A 27,361-nucleotide genomic window follows, 5' to 3' on the forward strand; every position below is an offset into this window, starting at 1 on the left:
TTGAGGGCGGCGTTAGGGAGTAATAAGGTTGCAAAAAAATCTATACCTGGACATACTCGAGTGCGGTAATTTTTTTAATATAAAGGAAATAATGCTAGAAAATATGCACTATCTGATAGCGCCATTTATTAGCTTGGATCCCTGGAAAGTAATGGTGTATAACAAACTAAAGGAAAAGGCAAATTTTATGGAAAATACATTATTCTTCATACATTCTCATTCTATTTTTTTTTCAAATCGTCAGTATAGAAAACCCCTCCACTAAATCGTCAGATGAAGGGTTATGATAAGTAAAACATCAGTTGGAATTTCCTGTATAATAATCTTATCCTGTATAATAATCTTCGAAGAGTCACTGACAGTCTTTCGAATCGAATCGTCAGTTTTTCGAATGGGCGACTCATCTGAGGTAGCTTCATATCCCCTTTGAAAATCTAATGCGCTGGTTACTTTTTTTTCCATTTTTACCTCTCGTATGACTATCCCAAACCAGCAGATAAACATATTTCCGGCATCAGAGATATATACTCTATCACTAACCTGCCGCGCCTTGAGTATGTCTGACTCTGCTTTTAACATCTTTCGAATCATCTAGACACTATTCCCACGGTGAATCGAAAAATATCACACAACCTTTTCTTCACTCTAACGTGTAATCTACACAATCGTATAGGACCTATCGGCGCTCGAGTTTCTACCCATTTAACATCATCGGCTCCCCTACTACTCTTACATTTCGCGGACAGAAACACAGATTCATTAACGGCAAATGTAACTTTGTCATCCTATATAACTTATATAGGATACAAAGTTATTTAATGTAGTTGGTGTATCTAGATAACTGGACAGAAATTGCAAAATATTTTAGTTTTCCCATGAGTTATATACTAAACACTAATTGTATTCTCAATTTCAACCTTCTATGTCTGCTAGAAGTGCCTTAAAGTTTTGATGATCGGTCAGTCAGTCAGTGAGTGAGTGACAAAATTACGAACTTTGACTACTTGTAATTCTTAAACTACTGGTTCAAATTTAATGAAATTTGAAATATACCGTGTCTACACAATGCTTGCTTGGCTCCTGAAAATTCAAGCTTCTAGCTTCATATGCAACGAAGTTACAGGGGGTCGAAAATGGGCCGAATTGCTTCGAGAAAAGTATGCTACGGCCGTGCCGCTTTTTTTGGCTTTGGCTCGACTTGGCGGAGGCACTGCCGTGCCTCCAGATTATTTTCTGGATCTACGCTATTTTGACATAGATTTAAAGTTATTTTTTTATTGGACGGTTCGAGCTCTCATTCTTGCCGCCCGCAACCCCAGAAGCTCTCTTTTATTCGCCTCTTACGAGAGACAGGGGCTACGGTAGCCCTAGTCCCGGGATTACAGGGACAAAATTTGCAGTCTAACTAATTTTTGTCACATTTCGACCGACGATTGAACTTAGGCAATATCTCTCTCCCAAATGCTATCAAAATTTTAATTCATAGAAATATGCAAGGATAGGTTGTAACTACTTCGTCAGTGGGTACTATTGCGAATTTACTATAAACAGTGGATCGTAGTTGATTAATATCCAGCAGCCGAAACCAATTCTCGGTCATTTGTAACCCTCTCAATTTTGTTGAATCCCCGCTTAGCGCGATGTTATTAATGTTATTCGAGCGGCTGTAATTAAATCCGATTGATCAAGCCCCTCCGATGCTGGATGTGGCTCTGAAACTAGTTATGATATTTCAGTTAGACATGCCTAAACAACGATGGCATTATGCGTTATGAAATAAAGAAGAAAATGTTTTGCCGTGTTATAATTTATAGGAATTCAAAATATTCATCTAAAAAAATAAATAAATAAAAGGTTAATAAAATGTCAATTTCCGCTGATTAATTGATAGTGGATTTTAATGGTCATTAATGATTAACATGTGTAGTTACTTGAGGATCACAAACAAAACATAAATGTCCTTCAAATTCATAAATTTTACCTTTGTGTATTCTTAGCTAAAAAAAACTCCAAAAATGTTTTAAAATGTGCACAACTGCATGCTGCCTATATTTAAAATGTAAATGTCTTTTGGTGCATACCGACACGTGTTAACATTGATGGAGAGCTGTAATTTGAAATAGCAGATCGGAAAAGTTTGTGGCTCTATTTTTGGAGCATTCATCGAACGTGGAAAAACAACCTTAAAACGCAAAGATGGAATGGAACCTGAAAGCGAAAAATGTTTGAGAATAATATGAACCTGTACATATGTACTCAATTATAAGTGATGAATCTCCGTATAATAGAAAAGAACATTATACGCTTAATGGGGGATTTCCTGTGGCAGTTACTTTTGTTGAAGAAACCCTAATCGGATGTAATGTGGGCACCGGAGAAATATTTTTCCTGGTCGGTGTTCTTATGCCTCATTTTACGTATCCTTTTTTTATACAAATTGCGAACTCGGATAAAAATGACATCGTTTTACACGCTGATAACAAACGCTATCCCGGAGAAATATTACGCCAATATCACAGGAACCATTACCTGAGACGGAAAGCAGACAAACGAATCGCGTGAAATGTGGCATTTAGTCTCCGATGCGAGGTGAATGGGGCTTTGTCCTGACTGTCTAAAGTTGGTTGTCGTTCGTAAGTTCGTCTTCCCGGCGTCGATTCGTGGGTAGTTAACGCGTATCACGCATTCGGATTGCCTCTACCCAGCTGGAAGCGCCGTGATCGATTGCCCTTTTGTCGCTCCCGGAGACCTGATATTACGGAAACATTTCTTTGGTTGTCACCGCGCCCTCTGTCTTTCGACACCTGAATTATTCGTGACGAATTGCACCAGAAACGGAAGCGAAGGTTGACGTATCAAAAAATTAAAAATGTCGCCCGTAATTTCAGTATTCCGTTGCGATGTTCATTTCGTATATTGCTTTTTAAGCCGCGCCACGTTCTGATCAATCATGCAACGCGGTGACAAGTGCCTTCGTTGTGAAGCACTCTGTCACAGCCGGAATGACGTAGAAGCTTTGTTTAGTCGTTTTGCCTAGATATTTTGGCTGGCCTTTCTGACTTTTAGGTTACTCACATAGCTACCATTTAATATTTATTTTGCCGAAAATTTAAATTCGAGTAAGTAACTCTATAAAATTTTCTTTGCTCATGAATGGTTTCTTTGCTTATGAATGGTTTCTTTACTCAACTCACAGGTATTATTATATTTGAAGTGATTAACAATATCAGATTTGTTTTGAGGTAATCAACCTGTAATCCTTCCTTCTATACAAGGGCGAGTTGACTGACTTGTCACTAGAAAAATGAATACCTACGTATCTAGAATTTTCTTACTTAGTCAATGAAACGGAATAAGTACCTACTTTAAATGAGGGCCGAATTTTATCAACATAGCTTAGTTGGTTATAAAGGACGAAAATGACTCCTGAACTCGACCTTTGACGCACTATGGCCGTCCTCGCCTGCGCAAACAGGCAATGCCTCGAGCGATCTGAGACCAACTGTTGACGAACTTAAATTGTGTTTCCGAACAGCCTGTTTGCTTTAGCGATGGGACCGCCAATAGAACCCCGAAATGTTTATCAAAATAAATTTACTCAAAATTTACGACCGCGCGCCTCGAGGATGCTGAATCATTCCGACGACAACGGAATACCGACATTCTAAGGATGGTATTTAAATAAAAAAGGTTTTCTTGTTGATTTTGGCGCTGTAATTACTTTTCGTTTAAATTGTTTTTTTTTTTTATCTAAAACACTTTTTATGATCTTTTTTAGAAAATGTGATAGATAAGGATATCTACGCAGTTTCTTACAACGTAGTAAACTAGAAGATATTTATGACCTATTAACTTACAATTGTAATGTACCATTTTTTTTATAAAACAATTTTAACAAACAAGCACGCAATCCAACTGAATGTTAGTGGTCACTGTAGCCTATGGGCATGAGAGGTCTATAGATCTTTGTAACCAATTCTATATAAAACACACGTTTTACCTAGAGCTGATTACTAGATGCCACTCCTGAGGTCTAAGGTTGTCGTATCGTATGTATTATGTAAGTTAATCGACAACTTTTCCGTCGGAACCCGGAACTGCTTCAAGCTAAACAGGCGTGGCCGTCGTATCTCCCCGGTCAAACAATAGTAGGTACTGGTTATACCACTCAATTAAAATGTAGCCTTCTCAATATAGACCAGCATTCAGTGAGCCGCAATTGGTTCCATCAAGAATCATTTTGATACACTAAAAACTTTTAGTTTCGTAATAATTTAAAACGCTCTCCGTAAAAAATAATACACAACTATTTTCAACATTATTCTGAATGAAAAAAATGTCGTGGGTTCATTTGGGTAGCCGACAAAGTCGTGTGAAACGTGAAATGAAATTATTTAAATATTTTCCATCTGGCAGCCAGATTCTTTGAGGTAAATACAGAGACAACCCTCTTTGTATATTTTTGAGTGAGATTACCGCTTTCATAATGCAAATGAATCCCTTCGCAGATAAGGTAATATAAAAATTACTCCTTAGTTCCAAATGGAATCTTTTATGCGGGATGTGTTTGTGTAAATATAGCGTTTGGTGGCATAAATATGAACGGATTTTAGTTATATTTACATAAGTACTTCATTTAATTTATTGTTTGCCGGTTTGCTGTGTAGAGGAATATGAGTTCGATTCCGAAAATAGTGATTCATGAAAATCTTATTGGCTTTGATTATGTTAGGTATATTAGATAAGTTTGCATTAATATACTTAATAATTAACATTTTTAATTTCTGATAAAAATATACTTATGGTAGTTTTTATTTTATAAAAGAGAAGATTACATATCCCCAAGTAACTCCGTTTCAAATATTAAGTTTGTATATTTCCTCCAATTTATCGGCATAATAAATAGTTATTTATAGTACAGTATGTTACAATTTAGTTTACAGGCAAGGTCTGTGGTTAAGTGTTATCAGTACTATATTAATTTATTAAAACATAACCAGTTTAGGCCCGCATCAGAAACAATAGCGAGGTAAGTAACCGGCGGGTACTTCACCGCTGAGTAACGGGAAAGGAAGCTAGATATGAGATTGTATGCAGTATGCGAATATGATTTCACGTGGTACAGGGGAAGTACCATGATTAATTAATTAAAGATTCATTTCTAATTGCCTGTTTTACGCATTTGGGTTAGTTTGAAAAAATCGAGTAAGTAATTATGTGAATCAGACGCCTTATTTATTACTAAGTAAATTAAATGCGAACTAAAGAAAAATTTAGACACTATTTGATCAAAGCCATTATTATAGTAGGTAATTCTATAACAATTCATATATATAATTTTAGTAAAGAGGCACGAACAAGGCGACACAATGCTCTGGAAATGTATTTTTTTTTAATTTATATGCAAAATATTAAGGGCTATGTACTATACTATATATTAAAATTAATTATTATCTTCTATTTGATGTACATTAAAATTTATGGTCTTCGATACGATGAAATATGATTTCGTGGTGAGAGTAAATTACACGAATTATAGGAAAATTTTGGTCTTTATTGAGGATTGCTTTCTCTAAATTGCTCATATTCAATATCTTATATAAAATGTTTGATAACAAAGTAATCGTATTCCAGGGACTTTAATTCCTAATTTGAGAGACCATAAAAGTGCTTCCCACCCTCTTTATGTAGCAGTCAAATAAATTAAATATAAATCCCTGGACCCTAAGGAATGTTATGAAGTGGCATTATTTTTCAATTAACTTTGGCCTCTTTTTTAATTTCTCCTAAGATTACTTGGACTCGCATTTTGCACTCAGCAATAGGTATATGTTGATTTTATAATGATATAATAAATTTTGCTGTATGAATTTTTGAATTTTTCGATAGATTTGGGTTGGAACGAAAGTAAGATTTTTCGCAAATAGCGCAAAGAAATCTATATACCTATCAATATTACGTGATAACTGGTACATGCCACTCATTTTTAAGTATTTAAGTACCTATATTGCATAATGTATTGTAAGGCAACATTTAGGCCAATTACTCGTACCAAACACGCACACACAAACAGTAAACAGGAATCGAAATCCTTAAAAGCCAAATCTAAACGGCTGACATTGTACAAAAATGAAATGTTCTCTACCAATCCCCTCGTTTTGCGATGGCAAAATCAGCATATTTCAGGTCAATATTGACGATAATTTATCGGGACGGAACGTCCACGTCGGCGAGGGTTAAGTGAGTTGTGACAGCCCGACGTTTTTGTGTTAGACTTAAATTGACGTTTTCAATAATCGTTTAGGTCAACATTTCAGGAAAATTGAAGAAATTGCTGCGAATTACACTCCTTGTCGGTTCGTGTACAAAGGGTTAAACGCAGTGTTTTTTGAATGATACTTTGTATGACAATACTTTTGGTAATACGATGCCGTCTATGCCACTGTAGATTTAGTGCGAGTTCCTAAACTTTCTTTACAGTGTTGTCATTATTTGTGCTGTAACAATTTGTTTTGCTGTGAAAACATGACACCTTTGCGATAGCTAGGTTTTTTTGTCACTAAATACTGTTTGATTTATACTTGAATATTTTGTGAACGATATGAGTGCACAAAGTGTAGGGTATGATCGTGTTAGTTTGTCGTGCAGCATTTCGATTGTGGCTCCGGCTGCACCACCGCCACATCTATTTCTGCCTATTAATAGTCGTGTTAAGCGCTGCTGTGTTCTAGTTTGATGGGAGACACATTTTTCCGAGGCGTTCTAGATTACTCCTCTTCGGTAGCGGCAGCGGCGCATCTGTGGTTGACCTCAGGTAGGAATATCTAATCCTATCTGGGGTTGATTATAGATGTCCATGGGCGACAGTAGCCACTTAGTGGATTGTATGCTCGTATGCTACACCTATAGTATAAAAAAATGTTTTTTAAGTTAATAATAAACTTCTACACCGGTGTTTGCTTTTTAACTTTTTGAATCTGTTTAATTACTTATCAACGATATTGCATATAAACGAAGATCATTTTCGAGGGCCATCATTTTTTTTATTCTCATTCTGATTTCTTTAATCTTGTGTACATACAAAACATATTTGTGAATGTAATCTATGTAATTAATGATGTCATCTACAAGGTGAATGATCCCGGTTCGTATTTTTGGAACCGTGTAAGGTTAAATGTAATAAAGCTTATTTCTTTAAGCCGTTGTTCTACTTTTTACTTGGCAATAATATTTATTTTGAGCTACACTTAACAGTCTGTGCATACGGTAAATGATACGGATTCTAAAAATTGGATACAGAATAGTGGATCGTCAATAAAAATAATCACTTCACCTAATTCCAAGGTGTTTCTTGCAATTGTGACTTGCGAACAAATCAAACAACTTTTATCTTATCTTAGTCGCATTATTACGTTACACACACGTTACAAAAGATGCGATCGATATTTGCAACATTGCCCTTTGAATATTATAGTTGCAATTCGTATAACGGGGAGATGTATTTATCACTTGCGATTTGTGTCGGAGAAATTGACTCCGGGTATTCCCTCTACGTCCAATATTTATCCACTTCAAGTGCTTACCTGTAGCATTTTTTTGTTAAGTTCACTTTGCTGTCCATTGCTCGTTAATGTCTTTATATTGACTACGATTACTTGAAGATTACGCAATGTATGACGTGTATATAAATTCCGTCACTGCAAAAGTCGGTGTTAAGTGAATGTAGTACGATTCTGAAGCGCTGCATAGAGGTTGGAGGATGTATAAATAAGTTGGTCGGAGCTGTCGTACCGCAGATTCTTGCAAGTTTCAATCATGAAGGCGTGCTTAGTTATCGCGATCTTGTTTGCTGCTTTGGCGTTCGTGGCTGCCACGGAAAGCGAGGAAAAGGAAAATTTCAGTTAGTACCCACTTGCAACATTTGATTTTTTCGGTCGATAACACCGTGGAAATTCGTGGCTTGCGAAGTTCTTTACGGATTTTTAAACTTTTGCTTTTGCATGTGATGTTAATGGATTGTATTGATTGTACACTAAAAAATGTTACTCACTAAAATGACAATATAATTGTAAAATAGATTTTTATAAATAATGAACTAAGTATATTGTTCGAAACGAATTGCCTTGAATAAAACATTTAATTTATGTCTTATTTTATTTACTGTTATTTTTATCTCTTAACTGCATTAACTTGAGTCATGATAATAGCGGGGATCAAATCACAATGTTTACATCCAGTATTTGGGTAAACGCCGGATAATACTATCGTAATCCTGTTATATCTCGTTTATCACTTGTATTCTTTACATTTCTTTTTTTACTGAAACTTACTTTACTGTCCATGAAAATCAGTGACCACTTATGACATTATAATATTTAAATGTGGGATATATTTAACTGAAATTATATAATTTATTTTGCCATATAAGAGTGTACATATAAAAAATACGTTAATAATTGCGTGAAAAGTATGGGGAATATTTAATTGTATTCATGTGGTTTTTATAGAGCTATCATTGGAGCTCATAGAGTCTTTCGTTGAAAAAACTAGGCTTTTCTGGAAGGTGCTTAAATACTTTTAAATATTCTATCTAATAAAAGCTTCTATTTCCAGATCTCGTCCGCAATGTTCGTAGTCCAGAGACAATCTTCGTGAAGCCGCCCCCCGGTTGTGTTTTCTTCGAATGCATCCCCAGCTGCAAACAGAGAGGGTACAGGCGGGGAGGGTACTGCACCATCAATGGATGCGTTTGTCTCAAGTGATTGACACTACTGTTAATTAAGAAACTAGAAATTATGAGAACAAAAATTGTTTAAGAATAAGGATTAAGGATTTTGTGGACAGAGAGATTATTAAGAGATACTAAGACTTATAAATATTTTACTTCATAGAAGCATTGGATTTTGAAATAAGGATTAATATTGCGTTGTTAAAGTGATAGTCACAATAAATTGTAATAATTGTATAGTGCCATAAATTGTTTTTTTTTAATTATAGCTCGATTAGCGTTATTTGTGACGTGGGTGCCTTGGATACATATACCCAAAGTTACCCAAGCTTGGAACGGACATCTAAAATGATTTAGTTGCCTGGTCGAGATCGAACCCAAAATCTGTGTTTATTACAGAGATGATACACGTTAATACAAATTTAAATTAATGTTAAGTATTCAAAGAAAAATAATTTAAAATTTATTTTATTAAAATACCATACCAAATAATATATTTTGTTTAACTTATCCCTATTATTAATTCTCGTATAATTCGTAAAGGCAATGTATCTTTTCGTTATAGAGGTAACGGAGATTTTTTGAATAATATACATGTAATGTACGATCATGCAGTCCGCCTGATGGTATGTTGCGAATCACCTATCGACTACTACGACAGCCTATCTGTTATTAGAACTGCTGTACCCTTCCCATGAGTTTTCAAAATATCCCACAATTTTACGTTACGTTTACTCAATCCATTATTCTGTTTCGTTTGCTTTAGTAGACTGAGTAAACGTAACAATAAGTAAGTGCTCTTTTTGTCTGCCTCACATTTTCGCAAAAAAGGGAGACAAAACATAAAGCGCCATTTTGTTAATTTAGACATTTTATGTTACGGTACTAACACTATAGTTCTGATGGAATCCGCTAGGGGCGCTGATTGGAATTTGTATGTGCAAATACGTAAACAAATACCAAAACAGTCATATTTGTCGAAACGTAAAAACTCATGGTAAGGGTAGGTACTGAATAGGATTGACTGCATCACGTCGGTCACAGATGCGTTTCTGTCGGTACTAAGTTGGAACGTTTCAATCTATCTATCCGTTACAAACCTTTCAAATTATAATACTATGTCAACAAACCATTACTGTTCCACTATTATATAATGGACCTCCTCTTTGTGAGAAGGGGCCACGAACGAATTGGCAGACTTGACAACTCTTTTATTTTTTTTAAGAGCCCTCAGGCGTATAAATTTCATCATGGTTACCATATTACTTCGTTGTAGAAAGTGATAATTAATTTCTAATACGCACATAGCTTTGAAAAACCAGAGAATTGAGAACTATTGAATTCGAACCTCGGACTCACTGATTGGGAGACTGATTGGTCGACTCTTCGTGTCGTAGTGTCAAAGGCCCTTTATTTAGCATAATTGTTATTATTATTTGTAGGTCGAACCTTATTTTTATTATGTCCTTGTACTTGAAATCATTACTGGGTTCACTACAGACTTCTCGCTGCAACCTATTTATAATATCCATTGTTGGACACGGTTTTTTTTCAGTAGGTAACCTTCACACAACTTTAAGATTACTGTAAACAAAACTTCTAGGAATGTAGGGTTTCTGACTTTTCAAAACCTTATATTTTTAGTAGATGCTACAAATCCATACCGTTTAAATTAATAACAATAATGTTATCGATATAAAATAGGGAATTTACTGCAATGATTAATCATCGCAATTTTGATTATTTCTAACACGTTCGAGGAAAAAAGTAGGGAAAGGGAAACATAAAATACGTATTACATGTCTTATATTTATTTTTGATAAAAACCTTATTACAAAAAGTGTTACAATATTATAACATAAAACTATTAAGACAAATTTTGCATCTCATAAAGTCATTACCTTACTAACATCACCCTCTGTCCCACACAGGACAAATGGGCTTGCAAACAATGAAATCTATCAGCTCTTATACATCCTCTGGACACACCGTTTCCTTTGAGAAGAAAATTGCTATAGTCACCTATAGGGAGGCAACATACGAGCGACCATAAGCAAATACGTGAGCGACAGTCCGCGCTGATTGTTGCCAGCAGTCGCTAACATCAAACGGCGAAAGTGAGCGACAGTCGTCGACGAGGACTGTCGCTCGTGCAGTACAGCCTTTAGTTGTAAGCTCTGGTGACTGCAATTGACAAATAACTTCTCAAAAAAACGCTAGATGCCAACTCCTGGATTAAATCCCTTAGACCTTGTTTAGAAGAAAATGGTGTTAGTGCTAGGCCGAAATCACACGATTCATCACCATATAGAGATACGAGTACCTACATATAATATTAATTTCTAAATGTTTAGTTTATTTATGCTATTAATACTGTGGGGGAATTTTTGGTATCGATATCGTCTGTACGATTAGTGTCACTATTGACAAATCGCTGAAAACCTTTTGCTTATCGCCCCTGAAGGAAAAAAAATATATCACGTACCTACTCTGAAAAATAGCTAATTAATAATAAAAAATAAAGTCCCTAATAAAACACAACTGCATTTCCAAAAAACTGGTGTTCTAGTTACTTCTAATATAGCTGTAGGTTAATTAAAACTTCCCTTTGTTTACCAAGGTGTAGGGACTCAGAAAATAATTCGGTATCGTTGCCGGAACGATCAATTTGCCGATGAGTGACAAATCCCTAACAACCTTCCGTTTGCCAGTTCCAAAGTAATACGCTTGTATAACTAGTTTTGAACAGTAACTGGGGTTCGTCGACCAAATGTCGTCAGTCAATCTGTAGGTTATATGCCTCGTCTTCTTTGTACCCCCGCTCGGATTGTAGTAAGTGTGGTCCGCCCACACAGCGGCCGCCCTCGCTACATCCGCGTTTCTATTACGGTATACAGTGGTCCAATCCGATTTGTGCACATCAAACCAAGCGTGCTTCGTAAGCTGTCTATTATTGTCTTTAATACCGTTCTGCCATCCTGCACCTCCGGGCATCTCTAACACCCAGTTATCAGTCGTCATGATCGCAGCGTGACCTACTAACCCACCGATACCCCGTCCGGTTATCAAAATATCTCCTTTCTTCACAGTGTTCACAAATCTTCGCTTATTGTCAGCTGTGCTGCGCTTAGTAATCTTCCTTTCAAACAACGATTCTTGGGTATCAGCCAGTATACCGTAATTGTTGTTGATTAAGAATTCTTCGTAGCTGACAGGATCGGTGCTGTTCATCACGTTTTGTGTGTAAATGGGTCTAAAAATCGTCAAGTCATCGTTCTCAAAGGATTTAAACGTGTACTTTGTGGTATTGATTATGCCCAGCTCGACGCCTTTGTTGTAAAGCGCGTGAGGGGTTTCGTTTGTAACAGGAGTGTCTGCTTCTGAAAATAAAATTTTCATTAATATTAAGAAATACTGCAAGAAATTGGAGCATAAACAGTAATTAGGAACATATTACGGACGACAACGGCCTAAGAATTTAAATGTAAATGTTGATTAATGTAACTTGTGTATGTAATTAAGACTATGTAAATAAGACATTTTATTGCAATAGATATAAGTCCTACGTAATAAGAATAGATATGTAAGAGTAGGATAGCAATAGAGTGTAAGCATAGAATTGTAAGAGTAAGACAGGCTATGTTAGAAAGGGACGGCAATAGGACGCGGTTGCTGACTGAGCCTGCGCCTGTTGCGGTACCCAAAATAAGTACTTAAGCTCGCCTTTTTGTATGGAAAAGTCACTCTGCGTTTGAACGCCAGACCGAGCAGCCCCGCCTGCTCGCGCTCTAGTGTTTCCTAACCCAGAATTTTCTCTGGCCTTTCGGCCGGTTCTCGCCTACTCGATATTATCGATAGCGGTCCGTGCTTTGTTTATTGCCAATTTATTGGGAATAAACAAAACTCACGTCCCGACGCGTTTGAGTTGGTGGATACCTAACGGTGCCAACGAAACCAGCTAGCGTTGACCCGGTGCGCTTCTCAGACCTCTCGGCCTGAGAGAAACCGGCAGACCCGATCCCACTGCACTTGGGCTATCCCAAGGGTGACGGTAGCAGTTACTTTCCCTTAGGGGTAATTGCATTTCCCTCCCCCTCCCCGTTAGCTCCCTGCCTCGGCAGGGAGGCATCCCAGGTTACCATGGCCTACGTGGTAACAGATAGGTTTTTCGAGGCTCTGTCCTCCCTCTTGAGCAAGGAGCTCAATCGCCCATTTGACTCAGTCAAACTCCGCTCCCTTTGCGAGCCCTTAAAATCCGTAACGGATCCCCTGTCCGTTACTGATTCACCCGCATCCCCTGATGCCACCCCGAGACACGAGATGGACTTCGATGCCATCTCGCTCAAACGCCCCGCCTCCTCCGACGAATCGTCGGAGAACACTCTTACCTCCGCCGCCTTCTCCGACGACGACCAGGGTTTCACCCCAGTCAAGTCGAAGAAGACGAAAAAACGACCGGTGAAACGCGTCGCTAAGGCGACAAGTGAAACCTCTTCCGAGGCCTCTATTGAAGCCACCCCAGCCCCAGCGGCCCCCGCTCTGGCCCCCGTGCCAAAAGCCTCCACTCTGGCCCCCGTGCCAAAAACCTCCACCGAGCCCCAGAGCTCAACCCCCGCGGCTAAGCCCGCCAAGCCAGCCACGCGCTGCGAACCGGCACTTGCCAAGTGCAAACCGCCCCCACACATTTTCTTCAGAGATAAGTCGAAATGGTCCGACTTCTCTAAAACCCTAGTGGAAAAACAGATCCACTACACCAAGGCACGTAACCTTCGCGACTCTATTCGCGTTTCATGCCCCACCACCGAGGACTTCAGGAGCTTCATTAGGCTCCTAACTCACCTTCAACTCCCGTACCACACGTACGCTTTAGAAGAGGACCGCAAAATCAAAGCGGTCCTTATGGGTCTCCCCTACGAGCTTCCCACCGACGAAATCCTAACGGATCTAGTCAACCAAGGGTTCCCCGTGGAAGGTGTACACAAGTTGTACAACCGCAACGGGGTCAAATACCCTCTAGCCCTGGCCATTCTAGCCAAGACCCCGTCCTCCAAGGACATTTTCAAGGAGAAGGAGCTCACAATCTGTGGCCTTTCTGAGATCAAGGTGGAACCACCTAACAAGCGTGGCTACCCTGCCCAGTGCCACCGCTGCCAGCTTTACGGCCATGCAGCGGCGAACTGCACTGCCCCCCCAAGGTGCGTCAAGTGCCTAGAACCCCACGCCACACGTGAGTGCAAGAGGACTCGTGAAGACGAATCCCCTCCTGCCTGCGTGCTATGCACCACTTCAGGGCACCCGGCTAACTACCGTGGCTGCCCTAAAGCCCCCCGTCCCGCTCAAAAGAAGGTTGCTAAAAAGCAGCCCTCGAAAGCAGGCCCACCTCCGGTCAATTCGACCAATTTCCCGCGGCTAGGGGCCTCCAAAACCCCAACCGCTCCCATGAGTTGGAGGAAAGTCGCACCCGCGACCGCCCCACCAACCCCGGCCCCTAAGCCCACTCCCACTCCCCGTCCCACCCAAGACGCATCGGTAAGGGAACATATCATGTTCCTTAAGGACTGCGTTAAGGGCGTGAACCTCGACGAGATCATACTCGTCTCGCAAAAGATGCGTAACGCCAGCCAGGCGGAGCGCATCGCAATCTACTCTGAACACCTAGCGTTGTTCAAATCCATTCAATGAGTAACGTTCATACTCAACCCCTTCATCCCGGTCGTCAAAAACCTAAAGGCGTCTCGCTTATCTCCTTCAATGCACGAGGTCTTAAGCCTTGCATTCCCGAACTCAAAGAGTTCGTCCGCAACAGGGATATCGACCTGTTGCTTGTTCAGGAAACTTTCCTCAAGCCCTCCCTTAAAGGCGTAAGTCTCCCCTCTTACGCGCTTGTACGTAATGACAGAGCCGACGACCGTCGTGGCGGAGGCACTGCCATCTACTACAAGAGATCCTTCCATTGCACCCCTCTGGAAACACCCAAGCTCACCAATATGGAAGCCACCATATGCAAATTAGGCATGACAGGACACCCGTCCCTGATCATAGCCTCAATTTACCTCCCCGCCAATAAAGCCCCTCTCCAAAGCGACTTGGAGGCCCTCCTCTCGCTCGGAGACTCTGTCGTACTATTTGGAGATTTCAATTGCAAACATACCGTTTGGAACAGTCGTCTGACTAACACCAACGGTAAGAAACTCTTAACCATTTCCCGCGCACTGGACTTTGATATCTTCTCTCCAACAGCGCCAACCCACTACCCCGATCGGGAAGACCAAGAACCCGACGTGCTGGATTTCGCCCTCCTTAAAGGCGTCGCGCTCAATACAAGAGCGATCGAAACACTGGACGATCTGGGCTCAGACCACCGTCCAGTCTCTCTACAGTTAGGTCCCTATGATCCAACTCCCCATACCTCCTCGAAAACCTTCACTAATTGGGAAGGGTACGAGAAATCTCTCACCTCGGCCATAGAGGCCCCCGATTCACCGTATACTATTCCCCCAGACTACCTTGTTAGCTCGGAGAAAATAGACAGTACGGTGAACTCACTCACCCAGCTAGTTCAGACTTCGCTTCATGACAACGCGAAGGTGGTAGAGGTCCCGAACCGAAAACTACCTCGCGAGGTCAGGAAGCTAATCCAAACTAAAAACGCAGCCCTCAGATGGGCCGCCAAGTATCCCACCCCTGTCCTTAGGAGGCGCGCTAACGCCCTCCAAAGGAAAGTCAGATCCCGGCTAGCCGAAATGAGGGACTCCAACTGGAACTCTCTCATGGAGGATATCCAACCTTCTCATAAGGCATTCTACAAAGTCGCTAGACGATTTCGTACCGAAGCCTTCTCAAGCACTCCCCCTCTCACGCGTCCCGACGGCAGCATAGCCTTCGAAGACGCTGAGAAGGCCGAATGCTTCGCAGATAGCATCGCTGCGCAGTGCTCCCCCAGCACTCAACCGTGCGACCCTATCCACATTCACAAGGTGGAGGAGGAGGTCCTTAAAAAGATCTCTCTCCCTGTCACCTCTGCTCCCATTAAAATCACTACAGACGAGGTCCGGACCGTCATCCGCGGTTTGAAACCTCGTAAAGCCCCAGGTCCGGATGGTATCTCCAACCTGGCGCTCAAACACTTCCCCGAGCAGGCACTGACCCTTCTGGTCATTATCTTCAATGCCTGCCTCGATCTCAGCTTCTTTCCAACAGCCTGGAAGACAGCAACAGTTATCGGTATTCCCAAGCCTGGGAAACCGAAACATATTCCCTCCAACCACCGCCCCATTAGCCTCCTCAATGCAATGGGCAAGGTTTTCGAACGGGTGATCCTCGTTCACATAAGAGGGCACCTCTTCCCAATAGATGCTCCCCCACTCATCATTCCTCACCAATTTGGCTTTCGCCTCCAGCACTCGTGCCCCCAACAAGTCCACCGCATTGTCGAGTACATCACAAGCGGGTTTTATCCAAGACGTAACAAGACACTAGCAGTCTTCTTCGACGTCGCCAAGGCTTTTGACAAAGTCTGGCATGGAGGACTGGTATACAAGCTATACCATTCTGGTCTTCCTGATCGCCTAGTCCGCATCGTGGCTTCCTACCTTCAGGACAGAACCTTCCGCTACAGACACGAAGGTATCCTCTCTCCCCCACGCCCCGTAACAGCCGGAGTCCCTCAAGGCTCAGTGCTCGCTCCTACATTATTCATATCGTACTCCAACGATATTCCTATCCCCAAAAATGGGGTGCAGCTCTCACTCTTCGCCGATGACACCGCCCTTTACATCCAAGGGCAAAAGGAGTCATCTGTCCTCGCCAAACTCCAACGCTCGGTCAACGAGTTAGGAGATTGGTTTAGGAAATGGCGCATCGAAGTCAATGCGGAGAAAAGCTCCGCAATGCGCTTCGACCACAAACGCAGGCGCTTAAACAACCTGCCCTCCGTCAAATTACTTGGGGCCCCCATTCCATGGAGGCCCACAGTAAAATACCTAGGAGTTACCCTTGACCCGGGCCTCACCTTTAGACCCCACGTCTCTAAGGTCACCCATACCGCCCGCTCTTACATGAGCCGCCTCAACGCCATGATTGGCAGACACAGCAAGTTGTCAGCCAGGAATAAGCGAACGCTGTATAAGGTTTGCATTCGACCGGTGTTAACATACGCCTCTCCAGTCTTCGCTCACGCGAATCCCACCATCCTAGACAAACTCCAGGTCATACAAAATCTCTTTTGTCGTCGGGCACTTAATGCCCCCTGGTATGTCAGAAACGCTGACCTCCACCGCGACCTGGAGCTCGCTCCAATACAACAAGTCCTCAGACAATTCTCTGAAGCGTTCTTCGACCGCTCAGAAAACCATTCCAACCCCTTAATCAAGGGTGCAGCGGACTATGCTGCCCCTCTTCCTACCCGTTACAATTGCCGTCGGCCAAGAAATATCTTGACCGACGCTCCTAACAAACTCTCCACCGATGTGGAGAATCTTCTGGCCGCCCACAGGGGCGTACAACTCTCCATAGAGAATCGTCTTCCCGACGATTCTAATCTTATTCATGATACGTTGACACCTTCAGTGTCATCTATCCAGCGGTAGCTCTCTAGGGAGCGCCGCTAGCGCCTCTCGCTCCGCAAACGAGAGGTCGCTATCCGATGTCGGCTGTACGGTCCCCTTGGACGAATGCCTTAAAGGAGTTTTTAGTGGGATGGTCCTCCCTTCAGGAGGACCTTTCAGTCAGCCCCACACGACGCAGGCACCGGCCGTCGCGGCCTGTAAGTGCTTGGACGCATTTTTTGCTCCTCCCTCTCCGTAGAGGGTCAGCCCTTTTTCCACCTACATCTGGGCGCCAAAAAAAAAAAAAAAAAATATATGGAAAAGTGTGTACGCCTCGGAATAAAAACAAGAAGAAAAGAACTGAAGATTCAAGTTGGAGTTTTATTTGAAAACCCATAATCTACATTGGTCCTTCGAGAAGCCGGATTTAAAGAAGACTCAAGATGAATACGCCGATCGCAATGAACACAAGGGGTCGTGTTCGCTCCGAATCGGGGTACAGCGAGTCAGAAGCAGCCCCGGGCGCTAAGGGTGCGCCAGGGCCATCGCTACACCGAATTTATGAAGATTCTCCGCAGTCGCCGTCGACGGTCGCAGGAAATTCCCAAGAAAAAAGGATGGAGCACTCTCCGCCAGAAGGGGCGAGAGAGACAGCACCAGCGACGTCAACGCGGACGTCCGTCATGGGGCCACCTGCACGACCAGCTAGCACGCCACCAAGGCGTGAAACTTCATCGCCGGTGCGGAGACCTACATCGCCGGTGCGGAGACCTACGTCGCCGGCACACACCGCTCGCAGTAACACTTCAAAGCGAAGCATCGACGCACGTATGAAGATGGCACAATACGAAGCGGAGAAAGAACTCGCGGCTATAGAAGAGAAGCGGCTACTTATGAAAGAAAAGCTAATCAAATCGAGATTAGCCGCCGAAATGACTGCAATCGAAGCCGAATCTGAATATGCGGCGAGCTCATGCAACGAAAGGGTACAAGACTGGGTGGATAGAAGCATGGAACAACCAACGGCGACGAAATACAGGGAAGAACCGGAAGAGGTTCGCCCTCCCGTTAGTAAGCAACGGGGGGAGAACGCGAAATTCCAAGGCATTCAACGGCTAGCCGACACCTTAGAAAAACTAGTCGCCTCAAGACCGTTGCCTCGCCAAACAGCGGAACTACCTATATTCAAGGGAGCCGTCGCCGAGTGGCTACCGTATAAGGCCGCCATGGAAGATTCTACAAGACTCTTTAAGTTCTCTCCAACGGAAAATCTCCTTCGACTGCGAAACAGCCTGCGAGGGGAAGCGAGAGAAACCGTGCTGTCACAGCTATTCACCGCATCTAACCCAGATATCATCATGCGCACATTAGAGATGAAATATGGAAGACCGGAATTCATAATAGATCGAGCCATGGAAGAGCTCAAAAAGATCCCGAAATTAGGGAGCGCGAGCACCGATCTGTATGAGTTCGCGGTGAAGATTCAAAATATTGTCTATACGATAAAAAGTATAGATAGAAGAGGCTACCTACGAAACCCGCTACTCGTTCGAGACGTAATGGACAAACTGAGTCCTCATCTCATAAGCAAATGGGCGGAGTACGCAGCCAATAACGAAGCACGCATCATGGAAGATAATGAAATGATAGTACTCTCCGAGTTTTTAATGGCCGAAGCGGACCTTATGATAAGGTACACCCACACAACGAAGCGAAGCGTTCCGGTACCCGTCAGAAGAGAAGTAGCACCAAAGCGGGTTGCTACCAAGGGCGTATACACTGCGGGGGAAAGTCAACCGGAAGAAAGAAAATGCTTCATGTGTCCAACTGGGGGACACTACACTACTGAGTGCGATAAACTCAAAGCACTCGACGTCAACGAGCGATGGAAGTGGGCAAAGGACAACAAGATGTGCTTCAAATGCATGAAAAGGAAGCACAGCAGGTTCACATGCAAAGCCAAGGCCTGCGGAGTCCACGGATGTACCTACCAACATCACGCGCTACTACATAAAGAAAAAGTAACGGAGTCTACGACTACAGTGAGCACTCCGGACGACGGCAGGGAAGACGAAGCAGCCGCGCTAGTAATGAGCGTCACGACAAGGAGGTCGCCTATTACATCAGTACTGCTCAAAACCTGCGAGGTGAAACTCAGCGGTCCACGGGGGGAGGTAAATACGTACGCCCTCCTAGACGAAGGGTCTACTGTGACGCTAATAGACGAAGAATTAGCGAAGCAACTCACTAACGGCGGACCGAATCGACCTCTGAACATAAGGGGTATTAACGATCAGAGAAGGATCGACAGCGAAGCGGTCAAGGTTCGTGTCAAAGGGGTACACGAACAAGAAGCCTACTTAGTGACAGCCCGCACAGTAAAAGGACTACAGCTACATCACCAACGCGTACCGCACAACTTAGAACGGTACAAGCACCTGCGAGTTGTACAAGATAGCATCAGTAAGGGAGAAGCTCGACCTCGCATATTGATAGGTGCCGACAACTGGCATCTAATAATATCGCGACAGCTGCGCGCCGGCAAGAGAAATGAACCCGCCGCGTCGAGAACGAAGTTGGGATGGGTACTGCACGGGTCGGTACCCAGGAAATCGATTTATCAAGACCAGGCGGCCGTACTTCACATCTGCGCGAGCGACGTCCAACTACAGAAGCTCGTCGAGTCACATTTCGACGTGGACTCGCTTGGCGTATCGACTAAAGAAAAAATTAATAAGCATGAGAAGAGAGCCAACGACATTTTCGAAGCGACCGCCACAAGAAAGGACGGCCACTTCGAAATGGGTCTGCCCTGGAAGATAGATAACCCCACGTTCCCAGATAGCTACGAGTCTGCCCTTAAGAGACTACACACGCTCGAGAAGAGGATGACTAAGGAGCCGGCGTTTAAAAAGGAATACGCGGCTCAGATCGTTAACCTTATACAAAAGGGTTACGCGGTGCAATGCGACGGCAGCGAAAGGGATAGCAACGTAAAATGGTTCCTGCCGCACTTCGCCGTCACCAATCACAACAAGCCGGGAAAAGTTAGAATGGTCTTCGACGCGGCGGCTAAGGTGAAGGGAGTCTGTCTCAATGACTTCCTACTAGAAGGACCCGACCTACTAGCTTCACTCACAAGAATATTGTTCGGGTTCAGAGAAAAGAGAATCGCCGTCACAGCGGACATCGAAGAAATGTTCCTTAGGGTTAAAATCAGACCCGAGGACCAACCGGCACAGATGTTTTTATGGAGGGACAAGCCTACGGACCCTCCGAGAAGATTTAAAATGGTCTCCATGATATTCGGAGCCAGGAGTTCGCCATACCTCGCTCACAGCGTAAGAAACCGCAACGCCGTCGACTATGAAAGTAAATACCCAGAGGCGGCCACGGCGGTCAAGGAGCGACACTACATGGACGATTACCTAGACAGTTTCCCATCTGAAGAGGAGGCTATTAAAATGGTGAACGAAGTTACCTACATCCATCAACAAGCGGACTTCAACTTAAGAAGATGGAACTCAAATAGCAAGAGAGTTTTAGCTAGCATACCCGAAGATAAGAAGTCTGAAAGCGCGAATGTAACGTTAGCAGCACACCAGAAGGAAAAGACATTGGGGCTGCGCTGGGACCCGAGCTCCGACACCCTCACCTTCAACACTGACATCAAGAGGGTTCCCGATGAGGTCAGACTGCGGTTGAGAGCACCGACTAAACGCGAAACCCTAAGCGCGGTTATGTCGGTGTACGACCCACTGGGGCTTATCAGTCAATATACGATCGTCGGCAAGATGATATTACAACGCTTGTGGCTCAAGAAGGTTGATTGGGACCAGGAATTGCCATCTGAAGACGCTAACCTATTCGACGAGTAGATAAGGCGACTCCCAGATGTCTCAGCACTAGCAATACCGCGGTGCTATAGCTACAACGTAACGCCGGAAACTCACATCGAGTTACACGTGTTTGTCGACGCAAGCGAGCAAGCCTACGCTACGGTGGCCTACTGGAGGATCGCACACGGCGATCACATAGAAACAATACAAGTAATGGCCAAGGCGAAGGTGGCTCCACTGAAGTTACTAACCATTCCGAGACTGGAGCTCCAAGCTGCGTTAATCGGGGCACGAATGGCTAACACTATAGTCAGGGAGCACAGCTGTTGGAAACCCAAACGAGTCATATACTGGAGTGACTCCCGCACCGTCCTTCAGTGGATAAGAAACGAGACGAAAAAATACACGCCGTTCGTCTCACATCGCCTAGCTGAGATCGCCGAGCTCACACATACAGAGGATTGGCGATGGGTGCCTACAACACTCAACGTAGCCGACGATGCGACCAGGCTTCAAACCGACGGGATCGACAGCCGGGACCGGTGGTTCACGGGACCGCAATTCCTACGAGCCACAGAAGAGCACTGGCCTACGGAGAACGGGGAAGGTGAAGAGACCGGGGAGACGTGTTACACCGTCTCAGAAGAGGACTCGGACCGCAACGACTCATTACCCGACATTAGAAGGTTCTCCAGTTACCTGAAGCTTATAAGGGCGACGGCACTTACTCAGCTATTCGTCGAGAAGCTTCGATCTAGAGACAAGACTCTACACTTAGAAGTGTCACACTTAGAAGCGGCCGAACGACGGTGGTTTCAACGCGCGCAGCGGGACTCCTTCAGCGAAGACTTAGCGCGGTTAAGTCACAACCAGCCGCTACAACGACACAGCAAATTTAAAAGGCTCGACGCAGTATTGAACGACGGGCTAATAACCGCAAGAGGCCGTATAGGTGCGCTCTATTCTACAACGCACTCTAATGAGCCGGTAATACTCGACGGGCAGCATCCCTTTACTCACCTGCTTGTCGAGCATTATCATTGCCGGGCGGGACACGCGAATAACGAACGAGTCGTCAACGAGCTCCGTCAACGATTCATCATACTGCGCTTGAGGCCTACAGTCAAGAAAGTAGCACGAGCGTGTCAATACTGTCGCGTGTACAAGGCGACTCCGACGACACCACCGAAAGGAGACCTACCTAAAGTGAGGTTGGACTCGGGGCACCGCGCCTTCACCTATTGTGGCGTGGACTATTTCGGGCCCCTAACGGTGACTATCGGACGAAGACACGAAAAGAGGTGGTGTGCACTATTTACCTGTCTCACCACAAGGGCCATTCATTTAGAGATCGTCCAGTCGCTCTCTACGGACTCAGCTGTTATGGCGCTGCGAAGGATGGCCGCCAGAAGGGGTTGGCCGCGCGTCATATACTCCGACAACGCCACTAACTTTAGAGGGGCCGACGTCGAACTGAGAAATACATACGGAGCATGGATCGCAGCACTACGGGACTACGGTCTGCAGTACAACACCGACTGGCGTTTCATACCGCCGGGGGCGCCACACATGGGAGGAGCCTGGGAGCGCTTAGTGCGTTCAGTAAAAACCGCACTAAGCACCACGCTCAAAGAAAAGTCGCCAAAGGAAGAGGTACTGCAGACGTTAATCACCGAGGCCGAGTACAGCGTGAACGCGCGACCGCTCACGCACGTCTCCGTGGACCCCGAGGACGAGGAAGCACTAACGCCGAATCACTTCCTCATCGGCTCATCGACGGGGCTACCGCGGACGGGGCCATGCACCGAGGCGGACCGCAGCACGTGGAGAAGGGCGCAGGCACTGGCGGACCAGTTCTGGCAGCGATGGCTGCGAGAGTACCTGCCTACGCTCATTCCGCGGGGGCCGTCCAACGCACAGGCGTCACAACTGCGGGAAGGCGATCTCGTAATTGTGGTCGACTACGCCTTACCCCGCAATACCTGGCCGAGAGGAGTCGTCGAGCGAGTTCACCCGGGACCTGATGGCATCGTCCGGTCTGCAGACGTCCGCACAAAGGGAGGTGTGTTCCAGAGGCCAGCGACGAAGCTTGCCGTCCTTCAGATGGAGGAGGCTTCGAAGAATCTACGCCGGGGGGAGAATATTACGGACGACAACGGCCTAAGAATTTAAATGTAAATGTTGATTAATGTAACTTGTGTATGTAATTAAGACTATGTAAATAAGACATTTTATTGCAATAGATATAAGTCCTACGTAATAAGAATAGATATGTAAGAGTAGGATAGCAATAGAGTGTAAGCATAGAATTGTAAGAGTAAGACAGGCTATGTTAGAAAGGGACGGCAATAGGACGCGGTTGCTGACTGAGCCTGCGCCTGTTGCGGTACCCAAAATAAGTACTTAAGCTCGCCTTTTTGTATGGAAAAGTGTGTACGCCTCGGAATAAAAACAAGAAGAAAAGAACTGAAGATTCAAGTTGGAGTTTTATTTGAAAACCCATAATCTACAGAACAAAAGCTTGTAATGTAACTTCTCTTATGAAATGACTCCTATTTAAAGACAATATTTTTATGTCTATCATATTACAAAATAAAATTTGCAATAAATATCTATCTTTTTAACCGATACTTGATAAAGTTTTAATAACACTATCAAATAATTTTCTTCATTAAGTTAAAAATATAATTTTCGAAGATTAAATTAATGCTAAAAGCATACACTGTTAGACATACTTAGGATTCCCAGATAATCCACGAAGGCAGTATAAATATTGACTCTAAGTGTACCTTAAGTATACTAGAGACACTTAAATGAGACATTTCAAAGGACCTTCGGCGAAACTTTAGCATCGATTACAGATGAGCAACGGCTGGACTGTAACTTCCTTTACTATTTTAAAAAGAAACTACAATTTACTATTCTATACTTTTGTACTGAATCCAATTTACTTACCATTAAAAACAGCATCATCAGTGTCTTGGCCGGATGCCACCTGCACTGCTAGCAGGAGAAGCAACGCTATACAAATATCTCTCTTCATTTTCGACTCAGCTTCAAGTAATGCCGAATGACTTAAGACATGTCCATTTATATACGTGTGATTTGATAAGTAAGACGTGAGTAAACGATAATCTACTAATAGGGGATGCCCTGATAACAAGGTTGACGTACTTCACATCTATAAACCTCTTGTGTAAATAACACAGTTAATAGGTCATTTAATCACAATCTTAAACAATTTCAATACATTGTGCGTTGTCTTGAAAAGTCTTATAATCTCTGTCTATTTGTTTAGTATTTGAATCAAAAGCAGGTTGTCTGGTCTTCTGAAAACTTGACTCATGATGTGGTAAGTATAAGAGTGTTTAGAATATGCGTGAAATTAAATCACCATAAAGTACTCGTACTCTATATAAGTAGGGGAGCCAGGGACATGTACTAACTACTAACTAAACTAAATTTTATTGCTTTTGCTGTAATTCTGAACTTAATTAAATTATGAAGACAGGGTTCATTATCAACATATAATAACTATCCCTCTTTGATATAGTCGTAAAAAAATGACCCCCGTTAAAACTTACCCCTGGCTCCCCTACTCGAACGGATAGACAGAAATATTTTTGTTACAATATCTTTGATTTATAATTATGCTCTACATATGAGGGCTATTTTACTGTTTTATTATTCATTTTAATTAAGTATATCTTTGCCTAAAAGGCCTGTCAAATCCGGGGGAAATCGGGAGAAATCAAAGGTAGCTAAAAATATCTTGTATAATATCTTGTTATATTTAACGCCGGTAAAAGTATTGTTTTTAAACTTTTTAAGTATCGTTAAGTATTTGTTAAGTAATTTATTATTGTGAATAAACTAGTTACCAATTGTTGTGCCTACAAATAAAAACCTTATTAATTATCACTAGACATCGGATTATACGTAATTGCATATTTGCATATGAAAATGCATAAAACGCCACTTTTTTGGCGTTATTGCATATTTTAGTAGTTATATATATACAGACGGATTATTAATTGTTCGTAGGAATATGATTGTGTACTTAGAATAAAGTCGGTATTTTGAAATAGTTTTTATAAAATTGATGTAACATACAGTCATGATCGGTGGTCATTGCCGTGCATGGACATTAATCAATTTTAATTATAGACGCCTAACTCATCACCAAGGAATTGCTACCCCTGATGATTAACGCTTTTTTTAACGCCTTCAACACTCACAGCCCCACACTAGGATTCTCTATATCGTGGGTGCTATGGGCACATGCAGAGACAAATACACAGACCCAGAAACAGAAACTTAAATTCATCATTTAGATATCTGTCTGGTCGGGGATCGAACTGGAACCCTTTGCGTGTCAGATCGAAATGATTACCGTTCCGCCACGCGAGTCCTCAAGATTAAGTTTTAACACCTGTTGTTTTAGAAAGAAACTCAATTTTTATGTATATTATAGAATACTAGCTGACCCGGCAAACGTTGTGTTGCCATATAAATAAAAAAAATGTTAAGAGTGAACAACCCTTATCACTTACGGGTTTGAAAAATAGATATAATATTTGAAACTGCGATGGTAGCGAGGTCTGTCGAATCCAATGTGAAACATTCCAAAATCAACAACTACTTACGAATTAAAAATTAATTAAAAAAACCTTTTCCCACGGACTAAATTGTGAATCTAAACCATTCTCAAGTCCCCTTGAACACACACAACAAGTTTCAGCAACATCAGTCCAGTCGTTTAGGAGGAGTTCCGTGACATACGCACGCACATAAGAAATATATATATATATATATATATATATTTCTTATGTGTTTATATATATATCTTACAATATCTTTATATATATATATATATATATATATATATATATATATATATATATATAAAGATATTGTATCTTTATCGTACGAGTCGTAATTTTCGCCACCAATTTTCTTGATTCTTTTCTATTACTGCGTGACATGGCGATATCTTTGCGCATTTCGTTCTTAATTCCCCTGTTCAATTCAATACGTGTACCGAAACAATTGTTTATCAATTGGGTACCAAAAGGCGAAAATGTAATTGGAGGTAGTGGTGAAGAATTTGAAAATGCTGCGAGCGTCTCGGACGTGACAAGAAAGTGAGACAATTAAACGGAGTTAAAAGGCCCTTAAAATCCTTAAGGGACGCCTTTTCGATAAAAAGACAGTTTAACTTAATAAATTATATGACAATAGTATATTTTACTAAACTTAATACGTTTTTAAATCGTCGATAAAAAAATGTTAACACTCTGCTTTAATTGATCGATTGCGATAATTTAAGTATTATATTTGCTACAAGTTTAGTGTTATTAGAGAATATATTTAAACGAAATGAAAACGAGAAATTGAATTGTAGACATGGTATTTCAAAGAATGAAAGTATGAACTAAGAAAATATTATCAAGAAATCTAAAAATATTGATTTTGTGGTCTAATTAGACGCAATTTCTACGCTACACAAAAGGTAAAATATCGCTAAAGCCAGAGAAAAGCTCGACTTCTTTTTACTTCATTTATGTATTGTGTAGATACTTCTGTAAAACCTAAGGACCGCAGCAGACATACTACGTTTAGCATCGGCGATCTATGGGTTATTTGTATTTTGAAAGTTAAGTGCAGCGATCAAATTTAACATTCCGCACCTATTTGAGCTCTACTCGGAGCTACATTTGGACTGTTGATGCAGCAACTGGGCGAAAATGCGATGCAGCTTCCTTCAAAGCGCTTTTTCTTTACCAAGTTATAGTGGAACGTAGCATGTCGCCCAAACGTGATGCAGTATTGATACGAGTACAATCGTCATAACGCAAATCGCTGCTGCTAAAAGTAGCACGTCTGCTACGGTCGTAACATAGAAGCTAGAGTCTATTCACAAACACTGACGTTTCGTATTCAAACAGGCGTGCCAGTAATTGCGCCATTTTACAGAAGTGCGTGCATTCCCACCGCTGCGTGCGAGAAATGATAGTCCTTTGAGCTTTGTATAGACAACTCTAAGAAAAGTGTTTGCATCCTTTCTCCGACTCACGTCACAAAACGCCATTACAAAGCGAGTGCTTGAAAGGCGTAGAGAAAAAGAAATAAAAATGCCCTTTGCAGAAATAACTCCGTAGTCTTGCAAAAAATCTATTCTTTGTAACAAAATGAGAAATGTGTTATGAAGGTAATTATTTAGTTACGTTGGATTATATTGCATTGTT

At 42.5% G+C, this 27,361-nt stretch overlaps 2 protein-coding genes across 2 annotated transcripts; one reads left to right on the forward strand and one right to left on the reverse strand.

The window, feature by feature from the left end:
- The first annotated feature begins 7,806 nt into the window (after positions 1 to 7,806).
- LOC140751863 (gallerimycin-like) lies at positions 7,807 to 9,133 on the forward strand. The gene is made up of 2 exons (XM_073085948.1): positions 7,807 to 7,900; positions 8,614 to 9,133. The coding sequence occupies exons 1-2, from the start codon at positions 7,816 to 7,818 to the stop codon at positions 8,760 to 8,762; spliced, it is 234 nt and encodes a 77-aa protein (XP_072942049.1). The 5' UTR covers positions 7,807 to 7,815; the 3' UTR covers positions 8,763 to 9,133.
- A 2,004-nt stretch (positions 9,134 to 11,137) lies between these two features.
- LOC140751932 (uncharacterized 30.3 kDa protein-like) lies at positions 11,138 to 24,192 on the reverse strand. Its single transcript, XM_073086047.1, has 2 exons — positions 24,069 to 24,192; positions 11,138 to 12,108 (listed from the first exon to the last, which is right to left on the reverse strand). The coding sequence occupies exons 1-2, from the start codon at positions 24,154 to 24,156 to the stop codon at positions 11,324 to 11,326; spliced, it is 873 nt and encodes a 290-aa protein (XP_072942148.1). The 5' UTR covers positions 24,157 to 24,192; the 3' UTR covers positions 11,138 to 11,323.
- Positions 24,193 to 27,361: the final 3,169 nt, after the last annotated feature.

This window comes from Epargyreus clarus, unplaced genomic scaffold (assembly GCF_041222505.1).
Source record: "Epargyreus clarus isolate Ecla_fem2 unplaced genomic scaffold, WU_Ecla_fem_2.2 ptg000023l, whole genome shotgun sequence".
Taxonomy (NCBI): Eukaryota; Metazoa; Arthropoda; class Insecta; order Lepidoptera; family Hesperiidae; genus Epargyreus; species Epargyreus clarus.

Excerpts from the sequence above, each read along its gene's own strand:
- LOC140751863 (XM_073085948.1), top strand. The coding sequence starts at position 7,816 with ATGAAGGCGTGCTTAGTTATCGCGATCTTGTTTGCTGCTTTGGCGTTC. Across the intron at positions 7,901-8,613 it reads CGAGGAAAAGGAAAATTTCA|ATCTCGTCCGCAATGTTCGT; the intron begins GTTAGTACCCAC and ends TTCTATTTCCAG.
- LOC140751932 (XM_073086047.1), bottom strand. The coding sequence starts at position 24,156 with ATGAAGAGAGATATTTGTATAGCGTTGCTTCTCCTGCTAGCAGTGCAG. Across the intron at positions 12,109-24,068 it reads TGATGATGCTGTTTTTAATG|AAGCAGACACTCCTGTTACA; the intron begins GTAAGTAAATTG and ends TTTTATTTTCAG.